Source organism: Artemia sp. Qi Xiang Cuo, chromosome 7 (assembly GCF_049724085.1).
Source record: "Artemia sp. Qi Xiang Cuo chromosome 7, ASM4972408v1, whole genome shotgun sequence".
Classification (NCBI taxonomy): Eukaryota; Metazoa; Arthropoda; class Branchiopoda; order Anostraca; family Artemiidae; genus Artemia; species Artemia sp. Qi Xiang Cuo.
In genome coordinates, this window is record NC_142800.1 from 6,298,124 (window position 1) to 6,317,833 (window position 19,710).

The 19,710-nt window shown below is 36.3% G+C and overlaps 1 protein-coding gene across 1 annotated transcript in view; it reads right to left on the reverse strand.

The window, feature by feature from the left end:
• The window catches only part of LOC148949892 (symplekin-like), a 152,365-nt gene that overhangs the window by 36,275 nt on the left and 96,380 nt on the right, over positions 1 to 19,710 (reverse strand). Inside the window, exons 10-12 of the mRNA XM_089091983.1 lie at positions 17,852 to 18,050; positions 7,631 to 7,826; positions 1,167 to 1,405 (exon numbers count right to left, since the gene is read on the reverse strand). Of these exons, the coding sequence (XP_088948109.1) occupies positions 1,167 to 1,405; positions 7,631 to 7,826; positions 17,852 to 18,050 (634 nt within the window). The remainder of the gene's footprint in view (positions 1 to 1,166; positions 1,406 to 7,630; positions 7,827 to 17,851; positions 18,051 to 19,710) is intronic.

Below are 19,710 nucleotides of genomic sequence, written 5' to 3' on the forward strand. Positions count from 1 at the left end.
TACTTTTTTACATTATATACCTTTTTTTTTATTTTAGAGCCCTTTATTGTACATGTTCAGTATAAAAACCCCAAAAGATTATGATTAATCTCAAAAGGTATTCACGAAATCCAGCGCAATCTAGAGGTGGCAGTAGCACAGGACATATTTACTTTGCGATTTGAGACACTATTTATGATTTTTGACAATTTGAAAATCACTACATGCACAAAAAATTACAATTTTATACACCATCGGTTTTATGAAAATCCAAAGAATGCATGGTGGAGCAGAAATACTGCAGAAAATTTAACACTGATTGCTCTACAACTGCTAATCGTTTATCAAATTTACGTATCTCAATAATTGTTAATTTTCAGAGGAGTAGTGGAAAAGCATCACAACTTTTTATTTTCCGTGCGATAACCGTAAAACAAAAACGGATAGATATGTATTGATCTTGCATATCAATCCGTTTTTGTTTTACGTTTATTAAGAAGGAAATAAAAAAGTTATGAGGTTTTTTTTGCTCTTCTGGAAATTTACAATTATGGAGGTACGTAAATTTGATATCCGACCAACGTAATAAAACAACGAAAACGATATTAAAATTTCAGGTTTTAAATGATAAATATTTCTTTTTGTTACTATGATTCGAATCGGTATTTTTTTTTTTTTTCCATAAAAAGAAGCCAATCTCTACACACAGTATGCAGCTTAGGCTACAAACAGAATTAGGACCACATCACCATTTTAAATATTTTGTAACTGCGCATGAAAATGTGCATACTCTGCGTAAAACTGTTAAAAAACAACCTTAAATATTTGCAGCATTTTGGTACCAGGTGTAGACATCTATGTTGCACATTTAGGGTGTGTTTCAAGTTTTCTACTTAAGTGTGTCAATACAATTTACACTTTATGATGTAATTGTATCTTTGTCCAGATACGCTATAGTGGATATAATAAATTTACCAGGGAGATATTCTGCGGACACTAAAAATTATTTCGATATGATTTTCGTTCTATGTTTAGCTATCATTGGAAAGCCGTTACTAGCTAGCAAATAATTTCAATCGTAATGAACTCATTTCTTCATTTGTAATGAGCTAACAACTTAATTATAATGTAATAATGTAAGTGAATAAGAACAAGCTCAAAATGAGAAAAAGAAGAAAAAGACTCACTCATGTATCCGACTATGGTCTCTTTCGAGTAGCGCCGAGAATAGGAAAAGGCAATTTTTAGCAAGCTGTTCGTTCCATTGGTTCGTTGGTTCTTCACCTTCTTCGTCTCCAATGACAAGCTCAGGAGGTTCTTTGAGGGAGAGGAAATTAAGATACATGACTGTATAGTCTTCAGTCACTTGCTGCATTTCTCCTTTCTCGTAAAGACCCATGACAGCACTCAAAGCCTGGCTCTTTACCTACAGATTTAATGTCGTTATTAATCAAAACATGAAGTTAAATAATACCAGAGAGTATTGTCAAATGAGTGAAGAATCGCCATTTGAAGCTGATTCAGGAATGTTAACTATGCTTTCGATTAATCTTAATGGTGGAACTTCGTTGTAAAACCCAATTTATGGGAATTCTGAAAAAGAGTAACATCTCAAAGATGAGGTCGGATCGAAATTGAAACTACACCATTAGAAGCATCATTGTCGAAAACTCCCGATAGGAGTCACTTCAGCACCAAGGAAAATCCCCTTTTTTGCACGAGAAGCAGTGATACATGTCCTTTTTTCCATTTTTTTTTTTTTTATTGCAGCTAGTGAGCCACTGAAACATCAGAGATTTTTAAAGGCTCATTTGAAAGGAAATACTTTACCTAGTGTTTTTTTTTATAATTAACAAAAGACAATATTAAAATAAATGTAATTTTTGACAAGACTACATCTTCAAATACAAGATGATGTAACACAGATGTCTTTCGACAAGTATAAAACAGATATCTTTTGAAATGTTGCCTTACTAGGGTCAAATAAACCACGACATATTACAGCCCCCCCCCCCTCCTCCCCTCACAGCCTATCTTGATCTTCCCTTTCCAAATAGAGTTATATGTGCCAAGTTTCAGCCTGATTGGTCTACCCATTTAGAAACGCATAGCAACAAATTTATAATTTAGCAATAGTTTATAATTTGGAAATTGCAATATTTATTTCCTATACATTTTTTTTCAAAAAATAATTTATAATTCAGATAGCAAATATTTATTTGCTATATATTTATTTTCAGAAAAAACAATTTATAATTTAGAAATAGCAACAAATTTAGAAAAACATAGCAACAAACGCAAGAAACGCATAGACTAACAAATGAAACACTTTATAATATAGGCTATGTACCCATATTTTTCTCAGAGACCAAATCAATTAAGTTCTAATCAAAATTTAACTTAGAATGACTATAAAAATACACTTCACTTAAATCGTATACAATATCCCCTCCCCCTAAAAAATTATAACTGATATGATAGTTCCAACTGTAAGGAGAAATATACATTAAAATACTATCTTTCCAATATATGTGCTAGGCAAAATATTAGTAATACCTTATTTACTAAGATATTAAAGGATAAAAATATGAAGAAAGGAAATGGATTCAAAATAAGGATGACAACCACTGAGAGTGGCTGTCTGAGAGGAAAATTATCTGCACTTCATTCATATCTGCACTTCATTCATGAAATAACAACTTGGGTGATGTAAGGCAAAAATGAGATAAAGATCATCCATAGCTGTCTATGGCGGATAGGACGTCAAAATGACGTTTCAGTTGATGGGTCATTTTCCAGGGACAAGTTGCTAGCCTGTCCCATCAACCTTGCAGCAGTGGGGATCGATCTTTGGGCCCTGTTTTTTCAAGTAGGTCATCAATCAACTGCACTACCTTGGGGTAGATGATGCAAGGGTTGGCTAAAATAAGGAAGTGAAATAAAAGACAAAACTTAATCCACAAACTCCGAAGGTGGTTTAGCAACTTTTAGCCAAATTTAAAAAAATTTAAACTGCATTACCGCCAGACTGAGAGTCGTTATATGGCGCTGGTGATTTTTTCTGGGGTGCCTAAAGCGGCGTTCACACGCGTGTCTAACTAGAATCCTATGTCTAGACACGTGTCAGCCAGACTTCAATGTCTATACAACGACCGTCCACAAGTAAAATTCGGTGCTTAGCTAGATACGCTAGACAAGGCGCTTGGCTAGAATTTCAATTAGAATGTGTCAAGTTCCAACATTTTCATCACTTATATTCATTTTTAAACTTATATCTTATTTTTGTATCATCTTCATTTTTTTTTTATTTGAGGCAAATATGAAATATCAGAAATAATTGTGATACACACCATAACAGTTGTTTGGCCTGTTTCATCAATCGTGTAGTGAAATTGAAAATAGAGATTACAATATTGAAAGTTTTACCCTCATAAGCTCTCTTGATTGGCTAGAAATGACAACTGTAACCTATTTGAAACTAAATATGTAGTTCTAGCTAAGCACTGAATTTTACTTGTGAACGGTCGTTGCCTAGACATTGAAGTCTGCCTAGATACGTGTCTAGACATGGGATTCTAGCTAGACACACATGTAAACGCCGCTTAAAAGGACTGATCGATATAAAACATCATTTTAAACTGTTTCACTAGTTCCACAAAGAAGAGTATAATTTAAAAAAAAAAAGAAAAAAAAAAATAAAAAAAAAAAAAAAAATGTCTTACACATCGCCGTACAAAGGTTCAAGTGCTAGAGGAGATGGTCATTTTCAAGGAGAAAAGGTGGCCATACAGATTGATTGTAGTAATTGATCATATAGTTTGATCACATCCAAAAACCTTTAATTCTCATGAAAAAAATCTTATATTTGTAAAAATATTCAAGTTTTTTTCTGGAATAAATATAAAACAATAACTTAGGGGCTGTGACTGAATTAGGTAAGTGATTTGAAACTGAGTACAAGTTAAGCTTGATCAGTCGAAGATAAAGGAAGTCACTTCAGATTTCCAGAGGCATACAGCTCAAAAACGGCATTAAGATGATTGATTTGTTAAACCAAGATAACCTATATAATTCATGTCAAACAGAATTGTATAAATCAAGAAAGGTCATTTCGGACCAAAAAGAACTCTTCAATGTTCCAGACGTGCAGAACTCAAAAGGGGCATTAAGGCAATCGATTTGCGACACCAAGCTGTGTAAGTAATTTCAAACTGAATTCTATAAATTAAGAAGGGTCATTTCATATAAAAAAGGATTCATCTTCGATTTCCAGAAGTGCAGAACTCAAAATCGGCGTTATGGCAATTGATTTGGGAGACCCAGTTGCGTAAGTGATGTGACACTAGAAAGGGTCATTTCATACAAAGAAACTCATTTCGGGTTTCCAGAGGTGCAGAACTCAAAACGGGCTTTAATGCAATTGATTTGTGAGACTCAGTTGCGTAAGTGGTGTCAAACTAAATTTTGCAAACTAAAAAGGGTCATCTCATACAAAGAAACTCATTTCGGGTTTCCAGAGGTGCAGAACTCAAAAGATTAAGGCAATCGATTTGTGACACCCAGCTGTGTAAGTAATTTCAAACTGAATTCTATAAATTAAGAAGGGTCATTTCGCATAAAAAAGGATTCATTTTCGATTTCCAGAAGTGCAGAGCTCAAAATGGGCGTTAAGGCAATTGATTTGTGAGACCCAGTTGCGTAAGTGATGTCAAACTAAATTTTGCACACTAAAAAGGGTCATCTCATACAAAGAAACTCATTTCGGGTTTTCAGAGGTGCAGAACTCAAAAGATTCAGACAATCGATTTGTGACACCCAGCTGTGTAAGTAATTTCAAACTGAATTCTATAAATTAAGAAGGGTCATTTCGCATAAAAAATTATTCATTTTCGATTTCCAGAAGTGCAGAGCTCAAAATGGGCGTTAAGGCAATTGATTTGTGAGACCCAGTTGCGTAAGTGATGTCAAACTAAATTTTGCACACTAAAAAGGGTCATCTCATACAAAGAAACTCATTTCGGGTTTCCAGAGGTGCAGAACTCAAAAGATTAAGACAATCGATTTGTGACACCCAGCTGTGTAAGTAATTTCAAACTGAATTCTATAAATTAAGAAGGGTCATTTCGCATAAAATAGGATTCATTTTCGATTTCCAGAAGTGCAGAGCTCAAAATGGGCGTTAAGGCAATTGATTTGTGAGACCCAGTTGCGTAAGTGATGTCAAACTAAATTTTGCAAACTAAAAAGGGTCATCTCATACAAAGAACCTCATTTCGGGCTTCAGGGTCATTTCGCATAAAAAAGGATTCATTTTCGATTTCCAGAAGTGCAGAGCTCAAAATGGGCGTTAAGGCAATTGATTTGTGAGACCCAGTTGCGTAAGTGATGTCAAACTAAATTTTGCACACTAAAAAGGGTCATCTCATACAAAGAAACTCATTTCGGGTTTCCAGAGGTGCAGAACTCAAAAGATTAAGACAATCGATTTGTGACACCCAGCTGTGTAAGTAATTTCAAACTGAATTCTATAAATTAAGAAGGGTCATTTCGCATAAAAAAGGATTCATTTTCGATTTCCAGAAGTGCAGAGCTCAAAATGGGCGTTAAGGCAATTGATTTGTGAGACCCAGTTGCGTAAGTGATGTCAAACTAAATTTTGCACACTAAAAAGGGTCATCTCGTACAAAGAAACTCATTTCGGGTTTTCAGAGGTGCAGAACTCAAAAGATTCAGACAATCGATTTGTGACACCCAGCTGTGTAAGTAATTTCAAACTGAATTCTATAAATTAAGAAGGGTCATTTCGCATAAAAAATTATTCATTTTCGATTTCCAGAAGTGCAGAGCTCAAAATGGGCGTTAAGGCAATTGATTTGTGAGACCCAGTTGCGTAAGTGATGTCAAACTAAATTTTGCACACTAAAAAGGGTCATCTCATACAAAGAAACTCATTTCGGGTTTCCAGAGGTGCAGAACTCAAAAGATTAAGACAATCGATTTGTGACACCCAGCTGTGTAAGTAATTTCAAACTGAATTCTATAAATTAAGAAGGGTCATTTCGCATAAAATAGGATTCATTTTCGATTTCCAGAAGTGCAGAGCTCAAAATGGGGGTTAAGGCAATTGATTTGTGAGACCCAGTTGCGTAAGTGATGTCAAACTAAATTTTGCAAACTAAAAAGGGTCATCTCATACAAAGAACCTCATTTCGGGCTTCAGGGTCATTTCGCATAAAAAAGGATTCATTTTCGATTTCCAGAAGTGCAGAGCTCAAAATGGGCGTTAAGGCAATTGATTTGTGAGACCCAGTTGCGTAAGTGATGTCAAACTAAATTTTGCACACTAAAAAGGGTCATCTCATACAAAGAAACTCATTTCGGGTTTCCAGAGGTGCAGAACTCAAAAGATTAAGACAATCGATTTGTGACACCCAGCTGTGTAAGTAATTTCAAACTGAATTCTATAAATTAAGAAGGGTCATTTCGCATAAAAAAGGATTCATTTTCGATTTCCAGAAGTGCAGAGCTCAAAATGGGCGTTAAGGCAATTGATTTGTGAGACCCAGTTGCGTAAGTGATGTCAAACTAAATTTTGCACACTAAAAAGGGTCATCTCATACAAAGAAACTCATTTCGGGTTTCCAGAGGTGCAGAACTCAAAAGATTAAGACAATCGATTTGTGACACCCAGCTGTGTAAGTAATTTCAAACTGAATTCTATAAATTAAGAAGGGTCATTTCGCATAAAAAAGGATTCATTTTCGATTTCCAGAAGTGCAGAGCTCAAAATGGGCGTTAAGGCAATTGATTTGTGCGACCCAGTTGCGTAAGTGATGCCAAACTAAATTTTGTAAACTGAAAAGGGTTATTTCATACAAAGAAACTCATTTCGGGTTTTCAGAGGTGCAGAACTCAAAAGGGGCGTTAAGGCAATTGATTTATGAGACCCAGATATGTTAGTGATTGCAAACTAAATTTTGTAAACTGAGAAGTGTCATTGAATACAAATAAATTCATTTCCGATTTCCAGAGGGGCAGAGCTCAAGAGGGGCGATAAGACAACTGATTTGTGAGACCCAGCAGTGTAACTGATGTCAAACAGAATTCTACAGATTAAGGAGGGTCATTTCAGACAAAAAGGAACTTGTCTTGGATTTTTTAGAGGTGCAGAATTCATGAAGGCTATTAAAGTAGTTGATTTACGAAATTCAAACAACTAAGTGATGTAAAATGAAAATCTAAATTAAGAAGTTGTTAAAAAAAAAAGAACAAAGTGGCTCGTTTCAGATCTTTTTGAGTTGCAGAGAAGGTCATTAAAGCATTTGTTTTGTTAAATCCGAATATGTAAATGATATCAAATGGGAAATTAAAAAAGGTTCTGTTAGAAAAAAAAGAACTCATTCAAGATTTTCTAGAAGTACAGAGCTCAAAAAAGGGATCAGGGTAAGTGATTTGTGAAACCGAAATAGATAAAAATTTTTAAATTGAAACCCAAATTGATCAAGACTGTTTTAGGAAAGAAAATGACTCACTTCAGATTTTGTTGAGGCGCAGAGCTCAAGAAGTGTATTAAAGAGGCTGATTTGTGAAAGGCAATCATGTAAATGATGTCAAATTGAAATCTAGGATTGTTTTAGAAAAAAAAACTCACATCAGATTTCCTAGCAGTGCATAGCTCAAGAAGGGCATTAAAGTAGTTGATTTGTCTTCCTGGTCGATAAATAACAAGCTGCTTCAACAAATCTATGGCAGCTTGAGAGCATTGTTCTGACATTGCTTGTCGTCGAAGGAAATCCACACTTCCTTCAGGTAACATCGGGGCTTCTAAATAAAGGCGGGTGAGTAGCCTAAAAATAATAGTAAAGCTATCATAATATCATAATTTAATGATCTAAACATGATAATAAAGTTTAATGATTAGCAAGATCATACCCCCTCCCCCCCCCATCCGCTATAAAAAGTGTAAACAGGAAACCCTGGCCAGTCCCAAAAGGATTTAATTCAAAAGCATTGCAATACAATAGGATTGGACAGATACTACTTATCTAGTGCCGCAAAATAAATTTGTCTTTCAACACATCTAAGAGTAAGATTCTTATTTTTTGACCGGTCTCAGGTTACGACATAAGAAGTGCAGCTGGGAAGTCAAAATGTTTACCCATCTCTAAATAGCAAGTATCTTGGAATAGCAATCGTTACCAGTGTTAAAGCATAACGCTCCCTCCTGCTTGCATATCTTGGTGAAAAGTTGCGAAAAGTATTTGAACTTCCTGTTTGCTGCCAAGCGCGGTACAACAGGCGTATGCTAGTCAGAGTCTACAGCTCATTCGCTCTCACGCATGTCGTTGTCCTTTCCTATTTCTGGACCATCCTTACTTGCGTTGACAAAAAAAAGGCTGCATTTTAGATACGCGAAATTTCTAGTGGGAGTTCCCATGTGGCCTAGAACCACGCAGTTGATCGCATGTTGAGTCGTCGGTTACTCATATAAAAGGATGCGTCAAATACAGTTGGCTGGTAAAATATGTCAAGTTTCTGGATCCATTTATAGATCCTAAAAATCTACGAAGCTTCTCGTCAGGTATAGGAGTTGCACCAAACGTGGACATCTATGTGGCACAACCGATCGAAATGAAAATGCCCGATTGAAGGATGGGTAAATGTGTCTTCCCCGATTCGTTCAAAAAGAGAAGATCATGCAGAAGATTTGACCGCAGAATTATCAGCAGCGATCGACAGCTAAGGCATTCGAATAGTCACTTCCCTGTTATTTCAATGGCCCTGTATTAAAAGCATCCAGGGATGGTTAAAATCTGGCTGATACGCTCAAACAAGAGCTGTCAGCATTTCGGCCTGCTGTGTTTGGGCCCAGAGAAGCCATGCGGCCGGCAGATGAAGCAACATCTGCCGGTGAGCTATGGAATCAGGACAAACTGGAGGTAAAAACGATTCCAAGATCCAATTCCAAGGAGGTACAATCCATGTCATCGATGATGGTTGGCTACTTGATGCGGTAGGATGGGGCACTTTATCCACTTACGGAAAAGTGGCGGGTTCTTACATAATTTTTGCATGCGAATATTTCAGTATAGCTGATCTCGTTTTTGATGACTCTGCAAGTGCCAGGCGATGCCAGTTTTTTAAGGCCAGTGAAAGGTTTTACTGCTCTTCAGCGATCAAGAAAGAGCTCACTGGGTCATGAGGTAGGATGCGGCACTTTATCCACTTACGGAGAAGTGGCTGCTTCTTACGTTGCTTTTACACAAAAATATTACGGCTTAGCTGACGCCATTTTTGACGGCATTACAAGTGCCAGTTATTTAACGCCAGGAAGAGGTTTTAATGTTCTATAGCAAACAAGGAAGGGCTCATTAGTGCAGGCGACAAAACACTTCTAAGCTTGTATAAGCCTAGATTAAACTAATCATTGCCTAACCCCTCCCTCCAAAAAAAAAACACATCTGTTCATATTAAGATGCCTTAAGATTTCTTTGAACCCCTGTGAACTCTTAGACGATGAACCGTGTAAATAAGCCAAATTCAGCATTTGCTCATCAGCCTAGAAATCAAAAGTGAAGTTGTGGTTGTCTTGGTAACTTAGTAAATTTTTTTTACTTATTTGGTTAGGATATAAGGGTGTTTTTTTTTAATTTATATTAAAGTGGATTATTATATTGACAATTTCCCATAAAGGCAATCAATATCATATCATACCGTGTCTTAATTATTACCGTCTTTATTATATCTGAAAGATATTGTAATTTTCAAAACAGAAAAAACAAATTAAGAAGATAACAAAAATAAAGCACCTACAGTAATTCTTATAAAAACCTTCTAAAAACATTATAATTCTTATAAATACCAGTAATTCTTATTAAAAAAAAAAAAATGCAAAAAAAAACACTAAAGGAGTCAAAGAAAAAAGTTGACTCTATTAACCTCCATGATTCCATAAAAAAAAAGAAAAAAAGAAAAAGAATTTCAAGCTACGGTAAAAATCAAAACTACATATAATAAATAACCATTTAATAAACTATATATAACAATTTTACCTTTGCAAATGGGTAAAATGAAGAAAAGGGTAAAATTACGGTTTTATACTTTCCTCTCTTTCTAGAAAGATTTTATTTTTTGAAAACGATCTTTGGCAAACCTGACCCCACTTGACAAATCAAAAATTATGGCCCAAAGATCTGCTTTTTATATTTATAATAATAATAATCTTTATTCGTCCCCTTTATCACACTGCAATAACATGGGTATCCCCAATTTAAGCACAAAAAAAAAGAAAAGCACAAAAAGACACAGCACCAAGAAAAACACAAATGATGAACCATCACCTCTACTTCAGGACACTATTGTTGTAACATCTGACGTAGTAGGGCACAAACTATTTTAGATATCTTGTTGTCGAGTGTGTAAGCTGGCACCCCAACTGTTTTTTTCCCTCTTTAAGGGTTGCCAACCTTGTTTTGTGTGCTTGGGTCTCTGAAGTAAACGGAGGAAGTATATCTCGGTGTGTTGAGGACTTCAGGATGTCAGCTCCAAACTTCATCAGCATTTCATGCATCCTTTCCTCCAGGGTTGGGAGCTTGAGTTGGCCCAGGCTTTTTTCATAGTTTTTATAATTCGGCCCAATAATTATTTTGCTGGCTCTTCTTAATAGTTTTCAGTTCGTTTCTGTGCTTCTTCGTAAGCGACTAGTGCCAGACAGGACAGCCGTACATCATCACTGGCATTAGATATGTTTTATGGAACAAAAGAAGGAGTTGCTTTGTCATTCCAAACTTTCTTAGATTTGCAAAGGATTTTTGAAAACCAGCTGCCTTTGCTGTGATCTGGCTGATAAGATCTTCAAACGAGAGATCATCACTTAATATGATACCAAGTATTTTTACTGATTTCTTTGTTTGGAGAGGTGCAGATTCATTTATGCTCTTCTTCTTCTTCTTCAGGAAGTTGACATACATTACATAGCTTTTCTCAAGGCTTATCTCGAGCTTCACTTGATCAGCTTGATGTTGAAGCTCTGCAACAAGGGGTATGAGCTGATTGGGAGTTTGTGACAGGAAGTGCAGCAGGCTTAGCAAAAGATCATCTAAAAATCTATACCTTTGTTTGTGTTGCATCATCAGTTAGTTGATGAATAAAAAAAATAGGATTGGAACTAACTTGTTTCCTTGGGCAGCTCCACACGTGATGTCTTGGAAGTTGGATGTTTCCCCGTTTTCGAGTTGTACGCACTTTTGACGACCAGAAAGGAAACTTGCAATGGTACATAAGAGAAACTGCGAGACTTTCAGGGCACGGGCTTCGTTGATTACAGTCTCATGATCAAGCAGATCGAAAGCTTTCACGAAATCAGAAATGATTATTTTAGCAAGGGCTTCGGTATTTTTTAGGTTCTCTAGCAGATCATGAAGTAATCTGACCAGATAGTGAGTTGTACTGTGTCTTCGACGAAAACCGAACTGTATAGGATCGATTTTGTGCACTATTTCTGCTAGTAGCCAGTGTAAAATAAAATCTTTGAAGACTTTTGAAATGATGGGCGTCTTTGAGATTGACCTATGATCGGATGGTGTGGTTGGTGATGTTTTCTTTAGAATTGGTGTCATAAATTCTTTTTTGAATTGATCTAGGAAAGTACATTCGAGTGTGCACTGATTATACACCATAACCGATGCTGAAGCCAGTAAGGGGGAACATGCATGTATAAGCCTTATATGATTTTCACCAGGATACGATGATTTCCTAATGTCTAGGTTTTCAAGTTTGTCTTGGACCTGGGAAACTGTAATAATAGGGATGGTTTCGATTGGGTTATTCTGTGGTATAGTCTTGAGGGGAGGCTGTTGGCGGCAAATATTTGAATTAATTTGTTCTGCGTGTGTGCATTAATTGCTTCTGCGGTTGCATTCTCTCCTTGCTGGTCCCTCAAGATGGATTTAGACTTCTGCTTTCCCATTAGTTTGTGTACAGTTGTGTGGAACTTTCTTGGGTCACTGGCTGACAACTTAGCACAAATTGAGTGTCCATACAGACGTCTAGCTTGCTTTAGTAGTCTAACTACTATGTTTCTCTTCCGTTTATATTCGTCAGAGTGTGGCTTTGTCTCGTAAAGCATGTCTCGCTCTGTCATTGTTGCTTTAATTGTCAGAGTAACCCATGGTTTATTCTGTGCCCTAATTGTAACTCGTTTTTTCAGGGAAGAAACGTTCGCACTCTCGAATTGTTTGTTCATAGAAGAATTCATTCATGTTGTTTGCGTCTTTGTTTTCGAAAAGGCGGAACCAGCATACTGAGTTGAGCCATTCTCTGTAGCCAAATATACCTTCTTCTGTAAGTGGACGGTAGGTGAACTGGGTTGGTTTAGTAGGTTTCATTGACTTTGGCCGTAATACAACTGTTGCATGGTCACTGGTTGAGAGTGGTGCTTCTGCCAAAGGATCTAAGTAGAAATCACCAAGTGTAGTGAAGATCAAGTCAAGGATGTTGTCTCTCAGTGTTTTTACTTTAACTGTTTGATACAGGGCTGTTGAGCTTTCGATCCAGTTTGGCTTCAGGTCTTTGAAGCCCTCACAGAGAGATTCCAGCAAATTGGATATTTTGTTCTGATGAAGTCGCAACTTTGTTGGAGGTATTCCACTAGTTGTCGCCGATATGGTCCTCTTGGTGAGAAATATACCGTGGCGTATTTCAATGACGGTACTTGACGAGGTAGGCCTTTTGGTCGTGCCCACACCCACGAAACTTCGATGTCATGGTCCTTTGGTACTGCGACATCCAGAATCCTATGAGGCACGTTTTCTTTGCAGTAGAAACTGACACCAACACCATACGTCTTGGGTTCTCCCAATGCACTGCAGCGTGGGGAAATATAACAGGAATACCCATCAATCATGCCCAAGGTAGGAGACGGGATCCATGTTTCTGTCATTCACATTATGTCAATGTCAGGTTTCCTCAGGAAAACTTCCATATCCTCTGCCTTGTTGTTGAGAGGTCGAACATTTGACAGGGCTATTGTTGGAAAACGGTGAGATTGGATTGGTCTTGTTTTAAAACTTGTTTTCTTTTTCCCTCTTTCCAGGCTGCAAGAAGAAGGATCAGCAGTCTCCAGTCCCAGATCATGAGTACCTGTTGAGGTGGGAGGGATAGCAGGGCATTTTGAATTAGATTTTGCTGTTGTCTCCACATTTAGACAAGTTTTTCGTGTACTAGAATGCTGTTTGGTTGCAGATAAGGCCTCCCCGTCAATTGGTGACTGTTTGAGAAGCTGTGACCAGGAGGATATCTTGGCTGGTAAGTTGAACGAGATAGGATCCAGAAGCTTCGCCTTTAATGCTGATTTTGTTTTTGATCGGGTCGGTGGGGGTTTGTTCTTGTGTTTCTCCAACCATTTTGTTGTTGGAGAAAACCCTGGTAGGGGTTCTTGCTGGTGGTGTCTGAGCCAGTTCTGCAGAAAACTCGCGACCTCCATTTGGTTGATTTTTTCGTTTCCGGGGGGTAGTGGTCTAGGGCATGTCTCCAGTTTTTTGATATTATTGTTTTGTGCTGGTCAGTTTTTGGATTTGGGGTAGGTTTGACTACATGATAGTAATTGCAGCGTAGTTCCCTGCTGCAAGCGCCTGCCGCGAATATTTTGCACTTTTCAGGATGGATCCCTCCTCACTTTCCCGGAGCAATGAGGCAGCCTCTACTTGTTAGGTGATCTTGGCAGATCGGCGGCAGTATTTCTTCATGACTGAGTCGGCATTTTGATCCCCATTTACAGTGACCTTTTTTGAAATAAAAGCACAATTCTTTTGGCATTAGGGTATTTGACTTTGGGTTTTTCCTTAAACAGGGGTCAAAGTGGGAGTTTTGAATCGCATAGGAATTATCTGTTTTGGCTTCTACTTCGCGTGACTCGGTCTGTGCTACTGACTGAACAATTTGCGAAACTTTTCTAGTAAATACAAGTTCGAGCGGTTCATTCATTGTGCCCACACTTGAGGATGTGGGGGATTTCATTGTCTCTCCTAGCTTGTAGCTAATACTGCATTGTCGTGCATCGTTGTTGCTGTGTAGGATTTTTGTAGTGTCCGTTATGATGACTTGATATGCTGCGTTGGTTGTGCCAAGTTGAGCAATCAACGATTTTTGCTCATTTATGATTTGATTCTGATCTCTAACGCTTTTTAAAAGAACATCGATCAGGTCTAAGGCTAGTGATTCTGTATTATCATCCCGTTTCACGGGTGTAGATGCTGCTGGGACCTGATCCTATTTCTGGTAGAGTTCAAAGGGTGTCGTTACTACTTCATCCCATGATAAGGAGTGGTTTCCTATACTAGTGGAAGGCTCTAGTACTTTTTTCAGCCAAGAAGAATTTGTGGACGAATCGGCACTGACTGTTGAGATCTTGGAAGACCGGCTCGTGGGAATAGCAGGGAGAGTCCTGGTGATTGTCGAAAGGCATCTGTAGGAGCTGATTGGCCAGTCAAATGCATCAATAATGCTGCTAGATGGAACTCCGACGAAAAATATATTCAAGCAGGTGCCACCTACAGAGTTGTCTTTCTCTGAATATGTGCCATGAGTTGGCAAGGTTTTTTCATCAGGACAAGGAATTGAGGTATGCTTATTGTTTACCTTGGAAAGTCCAACGGGTTTGATTCGCTTGGGGTTAAGCTTTTGGGCTTGACACGGCACGGCTGACAAAACTACTTGAGTCCTTTTTTTATATCAGTCTGTCTGTCTTTTATTGTCATGTCACTACATGCTGCGTGAACGTATTTCTGCCACTTGCAGCATTGCATAGAGTTCGTGGTCACTTTTTTGTTGCACACAGGACAGATATTGAGTTCCAGGTGTTTTTACCACTCTCCTCACCATATTTCTATATTCGGGCCAGATGGCCCGAATATAGAAATATTTTTGAATATGTACATTTTGAAATTTTTGAATGTGTACAGTCAGGATCCTTAGTGGATATTCATACGTACAATTACGGTTGTTATGTCACGTTTTCTCTCTAAGTTGTAGTACCTTTCGCTTCTTAATGTAGCATACCAGTCGCGTCTTATCTCATGCTAATTGTTTCAGCAGAGAAATGTTGGTGAATAATTAAAAGGGAAAAGTCAGTTCCTGCTCACCTATTCTCCGCAATTTAAAGGAGACAGCTCGTGGCAGGCACACCGGCTCTTGCGACAGGCAACTGCCCCTCTTCTTCTTTTTATACACAAAACAGGGTAATATATACAATTTCAATTTTAAATCGCTCGTTCGCGCCGTAGCATCGGGTCATTTACGTCGAGGAAAACGAGGGAAGCGTAGAGCCCCGCTACCTATTCCCCACGGTTTAAGTCAAAAGCCTCGGCAGGTACCTTTACGGCCGTTGCAACAGGTGCCCTCCCGTCTTCTGCTCGTTTTCCTTCCAAGAAGAAAAAATGCGCGAATATCGCCAAAAATGTGCGAAAAACGGCTGAGACAAAGTGATCTATGGCAATGAAATTTAGCGTCTGGCAACTGTGCGCTATTGGTAACTGCTAATTTGGAAGAAAGAGAGTCACTTGGAATATAGCCTGTTAACTGTGTTTACAATCAAAAATAGCTGTTTTTATTTGTTTAAATTAGGTTTGAACACAAAGGCTAATACCCATGGGAATAGAAAATAAAATATCAACAGCTTCAAAGTCCAGGTAAGCCAGGTCCAATCATAAGGAAATACACTTAAGATGGTACTTAAGGATAGATATGAGTAGAAAATGATATATATAAGTAGAAATAAATGTTTTATCTCACAAAATTATCCAAAAACTCTGGATTCAAATTTTACACCACCAAGTTGCTGTTGTGGTAAGCCAATTATGATTATGTGGCATACCACAATTATGTGGTATGCCAATTATATTTTTAAGAATAGCAAATCCAAGGAAAAATCCAACATTTTTTTCCTCGAATAAGTTTGTCCAATTTTTTAAAGGAAAAAAAGGAGCAAATTTAAAACTTAAAACATTATAAGCTAATTAATTAACAGCTAATTAAAATTAGCTTTTATAACATGTCAAGCCTAATATGAGCCAAAATGACTAAGACTAAAAAAAAAGAAAATTGGAACGAACAAAAGTTACGAAAAAACAAAGTAACCTATACCTTTTTTGGCTACAGGAAGAAAAAAGTTAATTGATCTGGGTCTTTCAAATCATTTCTGACGATAAGTACCCCTCCAATTCTTCAAAAACATTAAGGACTTTAGCTTTAAGAAAATTAAACATAACTTTTTTTTTACATTTTTGAATTTGTTTATAGTCTATTTAAAAAATTGTTACGGCTGAATCTAACGGGTATTAGAATGATAATCAATAGTTGTGAGATTTTTCTATATTCATATCCTAGTCATAATTGCTCCCATTTTTTTTCTTTTTAAGGGAGTCATCACAGTAAATGTAGGGGAAAATTATAATTACACTATACGGTTATAAGCTATGATCAACTTTCCAGTGTTTGATGGTTGGAAACAAAAGATTGAGTAACCATCCTTCATTATCCCTGGTCCTTATTTCGCAATTTTTCAAAAAAGCAAGTACACGGAGAGGAAAAAAAAAAAAAAATTAAGAAGAAGGTAAAAATTAAACTAGCAAAAAATAAAGTAGGAATACTGACTAATTTCTAACTATTAAATCATTCCTGACGATAATTATTGTAATTAATTATTCTGTAATTATTAATTGCGATCAATTATTGTAATTAATTATCCTGTAATTATTAATTACACTTAATTGTTGTAATTAATTATCCCTTAATTATTAATTACAACTAATTATTGTAATTAATCATGGTGCCTGTAATTATTCAGAAACACCTAAGAATTTTGGCTTCAAGAACTTAAAAAACATTTTTTTTTTCATTTTGTACACTTATATTTGAGAAACTGTGGAGTAAACATAAAGAGAATTAGGATTATAGTAAATAGTTTCGGTATTTTCAATATCTATAGTAAGAATTACTATTCTTTTCCCACTTTTTTATCTTATTAGGAGAGTCCTCCCAGGAATTTTAGGGGTAAATTCTAATTTTACTCAAAGCAGGTTGGAAACAAATAATTTTGGTTGGAAACTAAAGATTGGGTAGCCATCCTTCATTTTCTCTGATGCTTCACGTCACGATTTTTTCAAAACAGCCAGAACAACAAGGAGAAGGAAATAGATTAGGGGAAAAAATGTATTTTAACAAAAAATAAAATACTAACTGATTTATATATTTTAAACCATTTTTGACGATAACTATATCTTCAATTATTAAAAAAACACAAAATAAACAAAAAAAAACATTATGGTATGTACTTTAGCTTCAAGAACTTTAAACTATTTTTTTTCCACTTTTATAGAGGTTTATAGTCGAAAAATTGTTGGGTTGACTAAACATGACAAACATTAGGATTATAACACATTGTTTTGAGATTTCTATGTCCATAATAAGAATTAATATTCCTTTCCCTGATTTCTTTTTCTTTTTAAGGGAGTCCTCATGCGAATTTAGGGGTAAGTTCTAAATTTATTCACTGAGGGCACGGCTATAAGCTATGACGGACTTTGGCTTTTTAGTCTTTAATAACTTTGGTGGGAAATAAAAGGCTTGGTAACAATCTTACATTTAAGAAAAAATTCTAATTTCGCTTGCTGTAAATACGGCTATAAGCTATGACGAACTTTGACTTTTTAGTCTTTGATACTTCTGGTTGGAAACAAAAAGCTGGGTAATCCTTCATTTTCCCTGAACCTCCACTTCGCAAATTTTCAAAGCGGCAAGTAGAAAAAGGAGAAGACAAAAGGAAATTAAGAGGAAGACAAAATAAAGTAGCAATACATAAAGTAAAAATACTAACTGATCTCTATCTTTTAAATCATTTCTAACGATGAGCGTGCCAGCAATTCTTCCGAAGACATTGTTATACGCATCAAAAGCTCGGCTTGAGGGACTGGCGTAAGTGAAAAATCCCATTATAGTTGAATATAGCTCATATAGCCATGATAAGGCGACATCCAAACGAATACGTAGATCCTCACTTATAAACGCGATCAAACCTGATTAAAAAGTATAATGAAAGGTAACACTCTTATCTGTAGTCACTTCTGAAGGAGACACCACAATAACAGAATTCTTAATTTATAATATGAAAAAAATAATACTAAACAGACTTTCTGGGACCCTTCCGCTTCGATCCACATTTTTCCGTTACATCTTTTTTTTTAATGATTTATTTATCCAATTTTTCATTTTTTCCGTGTTCCCGTATTTGAAATATTTGCGATACTAACCGCAAGCTATTTCTTTGTCAACAAAGTCTCGCAAAATTTTACAACATATTTAGTTAGGCCCTATCAACACCAATAGCAGGAAGAAGAGCAAATAATTTTATTTAAATTTAATTTTAGTTTAATTAAGAGGTGGCTCAAATCAGCCGCCTCATCAGAATAAAAAGAGCAAACTGACACCTTTTCCCCCAATTTTTATGCCAAACGCCTCTAAACGGATCTAACTTACTACTCGGACTATCTGTCTTGGCTTTTTCCTACAATTAGCCATGTCTTGATGCCTTCTGCAAAATACTTGATTTTCAATTTAAGATCAACGATTTTCAATCGGTATTTAGCACTCGGACATGGCATACAAATTACCAGTTTATATTGGAAGAAGAAGAACAGAAGAGCTGTTAACATACGCAAGTCTTGAGGAGAGCTCCAATTTCATGGCAAATATATTATGTTGTAAAAAGGAAATGTCGCTTACCAGCGACCAACTAGAATCTAGAATAACATTTTATTACAAAGGAAGTTTGCAGATTCAAAATTTTAAACAATACAAATTAAGCGTCTGGGATATTCTCCAAAGCTAGAAAATAACAAGCATAAATATCTCTTTAGATCAAATTCAACACATTTAATTCCAAACAGGGATATGAGCTGAAATCTCCAACTATGGCTATTTGTACTACAACTAAGATGAGATGGGTTTTATTTTTCAACTAATAATTACATCATACTTAACTGGCACTTACCACATTTTTTAAATAACATTATCAACCAAACGTAGAAAATGGTAAGAACGTGTGACGCTTTATTAAGCCACTATTGTGGCCTGAGCAGCGTCACACAATCTTTCATCTTAAACCAAACTCATTCTCTCTTCCTGCTCTTTTCTTACTACTCAATACTATTTAGATTGTTGAAAAATTCAAAATCCCAGGAATTCTCTTCTTTATTTAAATTCTTGTTGAAAATTTGGTGTTCGTTACTATTTAAAATGCATCAGCATAACCACCCGAAGCGTAGAGCTAAGATTCGATAAAAAAGCTAGTTTTCTCCACATAATTGGCAAGACGCCAGCCACTCTCTACCGCTAAGAAAACCATCCAGCTAAACCCATGAGGGGCCACTGCATGATTTCCTCCGACAAAGTCACCTCCGTTTGTATTTCAATTTCGCCCTTCTTTTGCGAGGATCCTTTCATTCAAGAAATTCAGCAATTTTTTATGGCCTTGATTTTTTCTTTTTAAAAGATCAAAGAGCATGAACACTGACAGTAATAGCAGAACTATAAAGTTCAAAACAATATACATTTATATATATATATATTTTTTTAAATGTGGTTTCTAAAATTTTCGGAAGTAAGTGTACAATTAAGTATTGAACCTTATTTTGATTATCAAATAATTAGTGAAAAATTTATCTCTTTTAAATACAA